Raw genomic sequence first — 14005 nt, forward strand, 5'->3', positions numbered from 1 at the left:
TATTTCCCATTATTAACATTGGTTTAATTTTTTTTTTCTTAAAATAACTGGGGTAAGCGAGTAAAAGTAAACCTTTATTTACTTTCCCCTTCATTAGCGAGGTAAAGCGTGTCCATGTGCACTCATTTCCTCTGTGTTCCTCAATTGCCTTCAGCACTTTCCTTTGCGGCTGTGCTGTTCCACTTTCAACAAGGAATTAAATCATTGCTGAACCCAGGGTGATGGTGCCTGTCACACTTCCATCTATTTGTGTCTTTTTCCAGGTGGTTGAGCTCAAACAAGGGGGAAAGGACATCCCGGTAACCACAGCCAACAGGATAGCCTACATCCATTTAGTGGCCGATTACCGTCTGAACAAACAGATCCGAGCACACTGCCTGGCCTTTCGACAGGGCCTGGCCAACGTGGTCAACCTGGAGTGGCTGCGCATGTTTGATCAGCAGGAAATTCAGGTAGCAGCTTACCTGTGCCCACACACGCATGCATAGATCTACACTAAAAAGGCACATCTGTCTAGACGCAAGCAAATCAGGCATGTGTCAGAAAAGATTATTAATAAGAAGATTAGCAGATATTATCAACAGATATTATCACACTGTCTTACTTCCTACTTACAGTCCTATTTGTGGTCATTAATTAAATGTAAACAGCTTTAGTCCATCTGTATTTTCAGGTACTGATTTCTGGTGCACATGTGCCCATCTGCCTGGAAGACCTGAAGAAATTTACAAACTACTCAGGTACTACAAAAACACATTACACTTTTTAATTAGTCATTTCATTTTTTTGATTTTAGCCTTTGTTTTCTGTTGTGTTTAGCACGTACTGTGTGATCCTCATTTACTTATATTATGATGCCTAGGTTTTTTTTTTGTAACCGTTTTCAAAGCAGCAAGTTTATGATATCTAGTGTTTTAAAAAGTTGTTCAGATTTAAACAGATGTGTATTCCAGCCTTAGGTGTTAAAGAATTGGTTCACTCCAGAATTAAAAATTTTCAGATAATTTACTCACTCGTGTGTCATCCAAGATGTTCATGTGTTTCTTTCTTAAGTCGAAAAGACATTAAGGTCTTTAAGGAAAACAGTCCAGGATTTTTCTCCATATAGTGGACTTCAATAGGAATCAGCGGGTTGAAGGCCTAAATTGCAGTTTCAATGAAACTTCAAAGGGCTCTACATGATCCCAGACAAGGAATAAGGCGCTTATCTAGCTAAACGAGCGGCTGAGGAAGTACCGACCCAGTGTTTACAAAGCGAATGTGCAAAGTCAAACGCCCTTTACAAAAAAAGGTAAAACAAAGATGTTGGATGATTTTGAAGTTGGAGGAGTTTTTGCCTTACTCTACCTTTTTGAACCAAAGTGCACAGTTAAAGAACTCACCGTGTGTGACCTTTCCAATGTAATTATGTATGTGTAAAGGCCTTTCCACACTGAGTGCGAAAAAGCGAAAAGAATATCATATGTGCTGGAAAAAAACAACAGATTCCTATGAGTGCTTCCACATAGGCAGGAAACATTTGCACACCAAAAAAGCGATTTTTTTTTTTTTTACAACCAGTCTGACAAATCTTTTAAGCTGCGCAAAGCGAAAAAACAGCCATCCAGCATATTTGAGCATTACATCATGTGCCCGGAGCAGCTGCTGTTGTACAAAAGGATGAGAGTGGTAGCGCTGTTTCAAAAACCAGTGTAAACAAACACAGAAGAAAAGTATTCCTAGAGAGAAGAAGATGCGCTCTTGTTATCATCGCATCTGAGAACAGATGGTTATTCACACACGTTCTTAATCTAATTTCTATTAATTCTCCACTGAATTATGTGATCTGGAGGAGAATTATGGACAATTAACAATAGCTGATGTTAAATCTATATAAAAGATACATATCTGAGGAAAATGCATTGTTGGTCAACGCCACCTAGCGTGCAGGCGAACATTTGGTTTGTGCTTGGTGTAAAAAGCACCATTTGTCAGTGATTCGCATCACGCTCGGTGTGGAAAGGCCTTAATGTGTGAAGTCGCGGATGTGCATCGCAGAGGTGGTGCAAGATGAGCATTTGTGATTAAAAAAATATATAATTTTGTATTTTTTTGAAATCCACTATACGGAGGAAAATCCTGCAGTGTTTTCCTTAAAAACCTTTCTTTTCAGCTAAGGAAAGAAATACATGAACATCTTGGAAGACATGGGGTTAAGTAAATTATTAGGAAATTTTAGTTCAAACTTAATAAAATTTCCTCTACTTAAACAGGAAATAGTAAAAAAGGTTTCAAATTTTGGATTCCTGTTTTGAAGTAAAGCACATAGCAGAGATGTGGTATTATCTGATATTTCAGAAGAGTTTAGTTATGCAAGTCTTCAGACTTTTAGTTCCTGCATTTTATATATATATATATATATATATATATATATTTTTTTTTTGTATCTGTTAACTGTTTCTGCATTACTCAGGTGGTTATTCAGCAAATCATTCAGTGATCAAAACTTTCTGGGATGTGGTGGAGAGCTTCAGCGATGATGAGAAACGCAAGCTGCTCAAGTTTGTTACAAGCTGCTCACGACCTCCACTCTTAGGCTTCAAGGTTAGTAAGACTGGCCAAAACTTTCTTAAAATATGATTTTAATGAAGTTTTGCATGTGAAAGACATCTGAGGTTCTGTTCTGTTGTGTCTGAACTCTGTAAATAAGAGGTAATGATTCATCGGAGACTGTATTGTGCCTTCGATGGGTTCACTGGAAAAGTGAAATGTACAGACACAGCCCAACTCAGCTGCCTCGATATGACTTGCACCTCTGTTATCATACATGAGTTCAGCTGAAGTTCATGCCAACTCACACCTGCTGATGATTTGTCCCATTTTCTACATTTTTGTTCAATGAAGTTATCAGGATCCCCACCGCAAAGAATCCAACTCCCTACAAGGTGTGCTGCCTTAACGGAGAAATAATGAAGTGAACAGAATGTGTTTTGTCGCAGTATATCGTCATTAATTTACACAAGGGTGTATGAGCAAACAGGCTCATTGTAACAAATCATTTTCACATTATAACAGCTATCAGGATAGGCCTTATCTTGGCCTCTGTTTGTGCTGGAGAGGTTGTGACCACTAGCACTGTAATGCTATTTGAGGCTTTGCCAAGTGCCACTGGGTGTGTAAAATCCATCGGACTGATAAAAACTTATAAATGCCCTCTTGAACTTTAAATGGCTCTCATTTAATTTTGACTGTATCTGTAATCAAAGGCCAGAAAATATGGGTATGAGAGAACAGCATCTGACAGAAAGTCAAATTATTCTGCCGACTTCATCTACCAACAATTTTCTTACTTAACAGGATTAGTATTGTCTCAGTTGCTAGGAATGTAATCTTAAGTCTGTGAGTTGTGCTTATTACACTCAGCAAAATCTTGAGAAAGGAAACATCATTAAATGTGTTTTTATGCCTTACTTGGACTAACCAAGGACAGTAATTGTCATTTCATTGACTTTATTACAAATTTTAATAGCTGTCATCAGTTTAAAGCGGATTACTTTAGCCTGTATGAATTTGGGTGGGGAAAAATCATGGCTTCTGTGCAATTCCACAGATATGTGTTACTGCCAAAATTAAAGTGGGGCTGTTTAATGAATTTGACTTTGGTGCAGACGCTCTGAGGAACGGATGGAAAGGAGGAGTAAGAGGAAAAAGACGAAGAGAGACAGATCAAGGGGAGATGGCCTCCCACCTCGTCTGCCTCTTCAGCCAGCTCAGCCTTAATTAGGTGCCGTTAAACACCCCAGAATTCATTAGGGAAGAAATAGCCCTGTCACGGAGAGCTATTTAAAAAAGATGATGGATACCCTTTTTTCAAAATGATGGCTCCCGTCGTGACACTTTCTCGATAAGCAACGATACTTTAATACCTTAATTGTTAGAAAAATTGGCCCGTTAAAGCAGGTTTAATCAGGTTCATTTTGGGGTTGAGCCTTGCAGCCACATGGAGAATTTTTTCATTAGGCCTATCTTGTTGTTCTTCCAGTAACCTTACACAGATCTGAAAAGCAAGTTTAGATTTGACATCAACAAATGCATCAAGACATTTTAACTTAAAGCTGTTGCTTAGGGCTAAAACACGACTACTCTATCCAGTCAGAGCTGGGTACTAGTAACTTATTATGTGTAATCTGGATTATGTAATCAGATTCCAAAAATTAAGTACTTGTAATTAGTTTAAATTACATTTTAAAATACTCGTAATCAGACTACAGTTACTTTTTATGGATTACAGAATTATATATTTACACAATAGTGATAAATTATTCGTAATTTATTGATTTTCCCTAATTCCTCTTTTTCATTTTTTTTATTTCCTTTCTACTACTACTGATGAACACATTGATTTTTATATGAATTATCACTCTGTAGGGTATTTAACCATGTATTTCAGTTTGTGCAAGGCTTTTGTCTTTGAAACACCTTAAAATTCACAAACATGTTTGTCATCTCATCCTCTTTCACCTAATATATTTACTTGAAGTACCCCTGAGATTTTAAAATAAATATTTTAATAATTAAGTATCACATTTGCATGTTCATAGATTCTCTGACATTGGTTATGGTCACATGACATTAAGGTAAACAAATAAGTAAGTTTTTTTTATTTTAAAATCATGTATTTGATCTTTTCATTACACTTTTCATTAAACTCATAAACCCCCTGCAGTTTCTTCACAAACACAAGTTTGTGAAACCTTGATGTAATATAATGTTTAATGTGATAAACGAGTTAGGTCAGAAGTCATCTAAAAGTCGTCTGATTATGTTACATAAAATGTGTAATGTAATGGATTACGTTACTAACTACAATTTTTGACATGCAATTTAGAATCCGTAACAGATTGCAATTGGTAAGTAATCTACCCAACTCATAATATACATAATATTTCTTCAGTGAAGGAGTGGCATATCTGAATCAGGAAATAGATATGCACAGATCAAACACTGTTTACAAGCAAAATCAGTCCAAAACAGTTCTAAATCTTTTTGTCAGTGGATTTTAATGTGAGATATAATGGACTTTTTCACTGGTGGAAACTTTATTTTATTATGAAGGATTATTGACTTTTGGTCAGAAGTGGTAATTTAAAGTTGAAATTACTGAGGGATTTGTTTTTTAAAAGCATGCAGCTTTTCACTTCACAGGATGTTAAAGGTATAGTTCAACTAAAAATGAAAATTCTGTCATTGATTACTCACCCTCATGTCATTCTAAACTCGTAAAAACTTCATTCGTCTTGAACACAAATTAAGATATTTTCGTTGAAATCTGAGAGCTCTCTGACCCTGCATAGACAGCAATGCAACTACCATGTTCAAGGCCCAGAAAGATAACAAGGACATTGATAAAATAGTGATATCCATGTGATATCAGTGGTTCAACCATAATGTTATGAAGCTATGAGAATACTTTTTGTGCTCAGAGAAAAACAAAAATAACTACTTTATTCAACAATTTCTTCTCTTCTGTGTCAGTCTAATGGGGCGTTCACACCAGACGCGACTTGCGCGAATAAATCGCGCGAATTCGCGTCATGGGAGGGGCGTCTGCCACTAGTCAGCGGGAAAGTAGTTGTAAAATAGGTGAATGAGCTCAATTTGCCAGCTTTAGCTGGCTTGTAGTCTCAATATGTATGTACATGTAGGTCAAATTGAGTAAAGGGTTTTTTTTTTAACTTACCAGATTGTCCGACCTCTTCACTCACTTTCTTCCAAACAAGATCCTTTTTTTTCCGTTTCTATAAAAGTACAAAGATGTATGGAACAGCTCCGAGTAACCACAGACAGCAACGGTGATTTTGTCCTCCATTGTTGTTTCAGATTTCTGCCTCCGTCACTACTAGAGCAAGCTCCTGATTGGTTAACGCGGCGCGAATTTTCGTCAAAGTTCAGATTTTTGAACTCACGCGTTTCGCGCGAATGGCGCGGCAATCGCTTGAAACACTCAATGCGCGCCGCTGCATTCGCGCTATTCGCGCGTTTCGCGCCGTAGGATGGCTATAGGCGTCTTTGCATTGACTTAACATGTAAATCACTCGCGCTTGCCGCTTCATTCGCGTCCGGTGTGAACGCACCAAGACACATGTTCACAAGATTACCACGACTTCATAAAATTACGTTTGAACCACTTATGTCACATGGACTGTCTTTACTACCTTTCTGGGGCTTGAATGTGTCAGTTGCGTTGCTGTCTGTGCAGAAGTTTCATGTTTGGTTGAACTAGTCCTTCAATTGATGGACTGGAATTGTGTGAACTACATATGGATTATAGTGATGCATTTATTAGCTGTTTGAACTTGTTCTGACGGCACCCATCCACTGCAGAGTATCTGTTGGTGAATAAGTAATGTAATGCTTCATTTCTTCAAATCTGTTCATATAAATAAACTCAACTACATCCTTGATGGCCTGAAGCTGAGTAAATTTTAAGCAAATGTTCATTTTTAGGTCAACCATACAAGTACCCAAAGCTTGCTTCATTTGTAGACAGTCATAACTGAAGTAAATAACAACTTGCAGTTTCAGTAAGTGAGTAAGATGTTGATTCAGTAACTGCCCTGAGTGATTCAATAAGTTTGGTCAAAGATGTGAGTCTTTAACTGATTAAACCCAGTACATATGAGTGTTTTTGACCAATTCATTAAAAGAACTGTCTCAAAAAAGTCACTTGTGAATTGGACAACACTGATTACTCTGTATATTTTGTTTTGTTTGCTGCCGACAAAACTAAACTTAACTTCTTTCCTCCCTGTATATTATCAAATGTATTTGAGTATTGTTTGATTTTGTTATTAATGTTCATAAAGACTTTCTGCTTTCTTTCTCCTTGTCTCTAGGAGCTGTACCCAGCCTTTTGCATCCATAACGGAGGCACTGACCTGGAGCGTCTGCCTACCGCTAGCACTTGCATGAACCTTCTCAAGCTGCCAGAGTTCTGTGACCCTCAGCAAATGAGGAACAAGTTACTCTATGCTATTGAATCCTCCGCCGGCTTTGAGCTCAGCTGAGGAATACGTCAGCTCCTTGATAGCCTTGAAACTCAGACAAGAACATTTGGCTTTTGTCGTGATGACCAGATAGGAAATGATCAGAAAGGACAGACAATGTGTCTGCTGTGGATCTACAGTGATTTGCAGAAGGTGTCGGGACAAAAAAAAACCCAGAGAGGAAGAGTTTGAAGTTGTGGCACGGACAAATATATGCTCAGTTTTATTTTTACTTCAAAGAGAGTAAACTTGTAAATAATGCGTTTATAAATTCAAAAGCAACATCCAAGGCAGCGTCCATTGATCAAAAGCACTAACATTGAACAGGAACATCTAAATGTTGGAGATACAGATGGAATAAAATGGCAACGCAAAATTTACTTGTAGATTTTTCTTGGTTTTGCATTGCTAACATCAGAGTGGATGGTTTAAGACAATGTCATTAAACGGTTTCAACTGCTCTTTATCATCATAGTGCAGCACAATTTGAGTGTCTACCAATAAAATGCATGCATTAGCCTCGCTAACTCAAGAACGAGCTAACAAGCTTCTCCAATATAGCATGCCTGAAACTTCTTCAGTACAGTATACTAAAGAGTTGGCTTGGTTTTAGGTCACACTGCTTCAGCTATACAGATGCATGCCTTGATACGGGGCTTGCTATTGGTGTAGCATTCGCTGAAAACTCTTGAGCTACTAATTTTCCAGGCTAAAAAGGATTTTATGGCTAATGTGCCACCAACAAAGGAGTTTAATAGATTAGAGGTTAACAGGGGTGGTAGTACAGTAGCACAGAAAATGGTGTGTAGTCGTCTTGTTTTAGTCATGTAGAAATAATGACTTGAATTGGCCGATTCAGGTATGCTTTTACCTATAGAAAAAAAATCACATTGAAAAATACAGTAATGACCAGCTGCAACTTGATGAGTTTTCAGGCCTCAAGGTTTGTCTACTGTTGTACCAAAATTTTAAAAAAAGTGTAATTATGTATTCCACTCATTGGGCCTTGGCGTTATAGCAATGGATAATGATTCTGACATCTGTGCAATAAAATAAGGACATGTTTTTAGATCAATGGTTTAAGGGGAGATTTTTAAATCAAACAAATTGATGAATGAAGGAAAAGTGTGACGTCAAAGCCAAGGCCTGTGTACTGGACACTCCAACATCTGCTGAAGCACAGAACAATTCAGTAAACCGAAGAGGATTCAAGTATTTTCTATCAGCATCCTCTGGTTGCGTCTTTTTTTTGCTGCTTTTGGTTGGTTGGCGGAGAGCTGATGATGATGGACATGTGAATATGTATATGTCTACATCTTTTAATGTTCACGCAGCATTTGTACAAGACTTTTAATTTCTCTCTTCACCTTGTCAGTAATAACCTGTTTCCCAACATCTGTTGAATGAGAAATATAACATCTACAGGTGCTGAATATCTGATTGTTTACAAACACTGATAAACGTGTAGAGTTTGTCTTGATATTGATAATAAGAAAGGAAAGTTTGTGCGTTTACCGACTTTAAGTGTATGTGCCCTGAGTGATTTTTTTTTGAATGACAAAGACAGGTGTTCAATCTATGTATCAGAGTGTATTGCAACGATTAAATATGTTTTGAGTTTTTATTTGCATTGGGGATGTCTGCATCCTTTTGTTTAAAAAGAAAACTGTGGGATGAGAATTTCATTTGGAGTTTTATGGCCTTTGACATATAATTAAAGAAACATCCAGTGATGGAACAAGAAAGGAGGCTAGTCGAGACCACAAATGCATTATCCGTACAACATAAATTAAGGGTGTGTGCCTTTGACATAAATCTAATAGGGTCCTGCGATGAGAGCAAGAGATGGCCGGAGAGCAGGGGGAACTTTTTTTTATTTTATTATTCCTCCTTGGATCATCTCCATATCTCTAGACTCCTCCCTCTCTGACCAAATCTCCAGCATTTTAGCAGCAATCTCAGACGGGGGTAATTGGGTCTTAAAAAACCAACTTGTCCTATAGCTATGAAGGATTGGTCTTAATTATGGGGAGATTTATTTGGGCCTATTACCTTATAATGGATTATAGCTCACAAACTTAATGCCTCTGGCCATCAATCACATCCACGTGCAGAGATATACCAAAGGTATTTTATATAGCTTTTAGAAATGTTATTATTGCACTTAAGGTCAAGTCATTTCACACTGGAATATGAAAGCTTAAAGATTTCATTTCAGAGAATTCATTAGGAACAATTAATGGGTTTTATAAAACCCTTTGCGTTTAACAGGATCTGATTGCTTTTTTTTAAAGGGAGCAAAAAGATTTCTACTGTAGATTGTTATGAATTGTGTTTAAAAAATGTGTTTTGTAAAATATTTAAAATATAGAGTTTTATTCCTATTAATATATATATTTTTTTTACGTTTTTTACAGATGGGTTTGCTCATATACACTACCAGTCAAAAGTTTTTGAACGATAAGATTTTTAATATTTTTTAAAGAAGTCTGTTCCGCTCCCCAAGCCTGCATTTAATTGATCCAAAATACAACAAAAGCAGTAATATTGTGAAATAATTTTACTATATGAATATGATTTTAAAATGTAATTTATTCCTGTGATCAAAGATAAATTTCCAGTATCATTACTCCAGTCTTCAGTGTCACAGGATCCTTCAGAAATCATTCTAATATGTTGATTTGCTGTTCAAGAAACATTTATTATTATTATTATTATTATTATTATTATTATTATTATTATTATCATCATCAATATTTAAAACTGTTGAGTTAGCCAGGATTCTTTGATAAATAGAAAGATCCAAATATAAGCATTTATCTAAAATAAAAAGCTTTTGTAACATTACTATACCATTTAAAACCTTGGAGTCAGTATATATATATATATATATATATATAAGACATTTATAATGTTACAAAGATTTCTATTTCAGATAAATGCTGTTCTTCTGAACTTTATATTCATCAAAAAATATTCTACTACGTTTTCAACATAATATTTTTTTAGTAGCAAATCGGAATATTACAACAATTTCTGAAAGATCACGTGACTGTGGTAATGATGCTAAAAATTCAGCTTTAACATCACAGGAATAAATTACATTTTAAAATATATTCAAATAGAAAAAACAGTTGTTTTAAATAGTAAACATATTTCAAAATTGTACTGTTTTTGTTGTACTTTTGGATCAAATAGAAGAGACTTCTTTAAAAAACATTTAAAAAGTTGTGTATAATTATACAGCATTTTATTCATAAAAATTATGAAAATTAACTTTTTTCTGCCTTTATTTTATAAAGGGATATCCTAAATCCCCTCTGTAAAACCCTATGGCCCGGTTTCACAGACAGGGCTTAGACTAAACCAGGATTAGGCCATAGTTCAATTAGGACATTTAAGTAATTTTTATGAACATGCTAAGAAAAAAACATTACTGGTGTGTATCTTGAGACAAAACAAAGGCACTGATATATCTTAAGATCAATCAGTGCAATTTTGTTTCAGTTGAAACAGCTCAGACTTACATTTTAGTCTAGGACTAGGCTTAAGCCTTGTCTGTGAAACCGGGGGGTAAGACTCTAATATGTCTACAAAATGAAACAAGACGTTTTAAACCGAGCTATAGCCTACGCAACTTCAGATTCTGCAAATGTCTGCAAATTAGAGCATATTTAATTTTTAATCCGGAAACATTTTACAATAAAGTTCATGAGTTAACATTTGTAAATATTACATGAACTAAGAATGAACATTACTTATACAACATTTGTTAATCTTAGTTCATGTTAATTTCAGCATTTACTAATGCATTATTAAAATCACAAGTTGCGTTTGTTAACATTAGTTAGTGAACTAACATGAACAAACAATGAACGACTATTTGTATTAACATTAACAAAGATAAATAAATAGTTTAATAAATGCATTGCTCATTGTTCGTTCATGTTAATTAATGCATTAACTAACTGTTAATAAAATGAACCTTTAACTCTTATTTACCTGGGGCGTCTTGTCTTTTTTATTTAGGCCTATTTATGTAGTTAGTTTGGACACACTGTGAATAAAATGCATTTCCACAAATCTGAACAGATTTGAAGTAATGCTGTACTGCTAGCCAAAGTAAAACTGAAAGAGTTGACAGTAACATGATTAGGCTACTGTTAACTTAATTTCTAATGTACCACATATGCCGCATATAAAGATGAACAGAGAAATTCGTTTACTGCATTATTAGAAGACCAAGGGTGCCTCCCTGTGGAGGTTTTTTGACAACCAGGAAAAATTATTTTGCATAAGTTTTGACATGCAGCGTTTATAAACCAAGACCTCTATTATTACAAGATAAGACTCTGATTGAATTTCTGATATTGAAAAAAGGCACATCTAACTGGTTAATAGTGCACTGTAATAGCGCGGATAAATGGACACTGAATGCATGATTAAAAGAAAGAAATGTTCACCCTCTGCTGGCCAATACCTAGAAATACAGCACACGCTTCCTAGATAATAGTATACAATACTGCTTTAAAGCTGTAGCTGGAACACCTACACTTTTCACGTCACTATAGTTGACTGCTTTTGTAATAGTTGAATAGTAATAGAAATAGTCGAATTCTCTGATCTAATTACACTGTTTTTACTGTTTGTATGGTAAGTTAAGCCTCTGTTCAAATTTGAAATGTTATGTACAATTATTGTGTAATAAGATAAATCAACATAATAAAGCCTCTCAAATCTTATTTTAAGCCATTTTAAGTAGTACAACACTCAATGGAACAGAATGAAACCAGGATTCTGCTGCACTTTCACACACCAACATTCTTTATAGAATACAGCCTTATGAGATGTTCTTCCAACACATTCCGACTATTTACCACTTTTGACGTCTGTCTGAAATAACATAATGCTCTCTTAGTAACCAGTTCTAACATGGGTAAACTCAGGGGGAGCAGACAAGAGCAATCGCCATCTCATATGTGCTTCCTGCCAAAACGTCTTAATCATGTGAACAATTCCAGCCAAGCTTTTTGGAAAAATAAAAAAAGCCTTTAGGACAATTTGAAGAATGGTGTTTTAAAATTTGTTTTAGTAATAAGAGTCTGGTTATTGTCATCAGAGTGGAAAACCCAAAAAGCCCTTCCACATGGTTTCCGCAGGAGTCACTCATGAATAATCATCCTTATCTGCAACCTTCAGTCCAGAATCCTACCTTCACAGGCAGCAAGAGGGGAAAAGGCAAAATGAATTCTATGCATGCATCACATCCTGTCTACTACACTCTTAAAAATAAAAGGTGCTTTATGATGCCATAGAAGAACCATTTTTGTCTAAATGGTTCTACAAAGAACCTTTAACATCTTTTTGTTTCTCAAAAGGTTCTTTGTGGCAAAAGAAGATTCTTCAGATTATAAAAACATAAGAAAGAGATTGTTCTTCAAAGAACCTTTGACTGAATGGTTCTTTGTGGAACCAAAAGTGGTTCTTCTATGGCATCAATGTGAAGAACCTTTTAAAGCACCTTTATTTTTAAGAGATGCAATCATTTGGTTGAAATCTGAAGAGACACATGAACATATCCACCTGTCGAAAATCAAAAATTGCATTTGAAGGAGTGGTTAAATACACATTGCAGTCAGTAAATCATTTCCATGGTTAGCACAAAAAGCTCATTCTAGAATCTAGCTCATTAAACATGGAGTTATGGTGACTGTCTGGGATAGAAAGAGCTGGTTTCAGACACACACCCAGTGAAAGAAACCAGTTACAGGTCACACCTCTCTTGACCTCACCCTTTGCTCCACCTGTGAAGGTAAAGTTGCACTTTCACTTTTCACTCCGGACTACTTCTTTATCTGAGGATGGCCTTCACTAAACTCAACTTGTGTCTTTGGATTGTACGTAGATATATATAGTTTTACAATATTTTTTTTATTAATGCATATTAATGAATGTTAATATTTGCCTTCATTCTATGGGCTAATGCACAGTTCTGCTGAAAAATATCACTTTAAAACGAATCCGTTTCGCTCAAGAAGTCTGACATTTCCACATACAGTATTAGAAAACCTTTAGCTGACACATCGCACTTACTGAGCAATCTCCTTCAGCTGTTTGGGTAACAGGAAGTGACGAAACTGCACTAGAATCATGTCGCTTTATAGAGGTCGGCGGATTGTTGGCGAACACTAGCGACATCCCAGTATCAGGGATAAAGTGTCACACGTCTGCTCTTCCCTGTCTTTCACACAGGGAATTTATTCTGATCACCTGAGACGGTTTTAGAAACGGACAGACTTCGGACCAAACAGAAGAATTCCTTCAGGGGTAGTATTACAAATAAAGAAACTCGACCTCATCATTGGGATACACAGCGGAGGTCCGAATAAAGCAGAGGGATAAGGACTTGTCTCCGTTACATAAGGTTGGTGAGTTTAAAGTTGAGATATGATTATAATTTTCGGTTTGATATGAAAAGGAGATTACAGTCTAGTAAGCTGTCTACTTAAATAGCATCCTTGGCGCGTTTCGCCTACTAAGTTAAATAACAGCGAATACGGGATGGAAAAATGATCTGTTTTACATGTAAATATCAAACAGTTTATAAATGTGTGTAAACTGACATACATGTGAAACGATTTGAAATCGTGGCTTGACTTTCTAGAACTTTCCTCCTCTGATCACGCCTGTAATCTTTTGTCAATCAAATGTCATATGAACCTGAGACGTAATGGAGATTGTTTCCACGATTAGTTCTGATGGTGTTTATAGGAATTATGCACCATGCAGAACTTAAAGAGATCACATTGGTCTTAAATCACCTCAATCTGTGAAACACCATAAGGACAGAGAAAAATCTAGAAAATAAGCCTGCTCTTCAGGAAATGGGGCACCTGTGTTTGGCAGAAAGTACCTAAACTCATCTCAGTTTTCACTTTTAGTAGGAAGTACTAGTGTTTCTTTTTCTGAAGCACATCTGC

General features: G+C 36.0%; 2 protein-coding genes across 3 annotated transcripts in view; both read left to right on the forward strand.

The window, feature by feature from the left end:
• Positions 1–7405, forward strand: part of ube3c (ubiquitin protein ligase E3C) — a 49533-nt gene extending 42128 nt beyond the window's left edge. The window contains exons 21-24 of the mRNA XM_073836939.1: positions 264–452; positions 674–740; positions 2453–2583; positions 6876–7405. Of these exons, the coding sequence (XP_073693040.1) occupies positions 264–452; positions 674–740; positions 2453–2583; positions 6876–7046 (558 nt within the window). The 3' untranslated portion in view covers positions 7047–7405. The remainder of the gene's footprint in view (positions 1–263; positions 453–673; positions 741–2452; positions 2584–6875) is intronic.
• Positions 7406–13168: 5763 nt separating this feature from the next.
• The window catches only part of dnajb6b (DnaJ heat shock protein family (Hsp40) member B6b), a 40639-nt gene continuing 39802 nt past the window's right edge, over positions 13169–14005 (forward strand). For both annotated transcript variants that reach the window (XM_073835896.1, XM_073835897.1), the window contains exon 1: positions 13169–13449. The gene's annotated coding sequence lies outside the window, so the exon portion shown is untranslated. The remainder of the gene's footprint in view (positions 13450–14005) is intronic.

Source organism: Garra rufa, chromosome 3 (genome assembly GCF_049309525.1).
Source record: "Garra rufa chromosome 3, GarRuf1.0, whole genome shotgun sequence".
Classification (NCBI taxonomy): domain Eukaryota; kingdom Metazoa; phylum Chordata; class Actinopteri; order Cypriniformes; family Cyprinidae; genus Garra; species Garra rufa.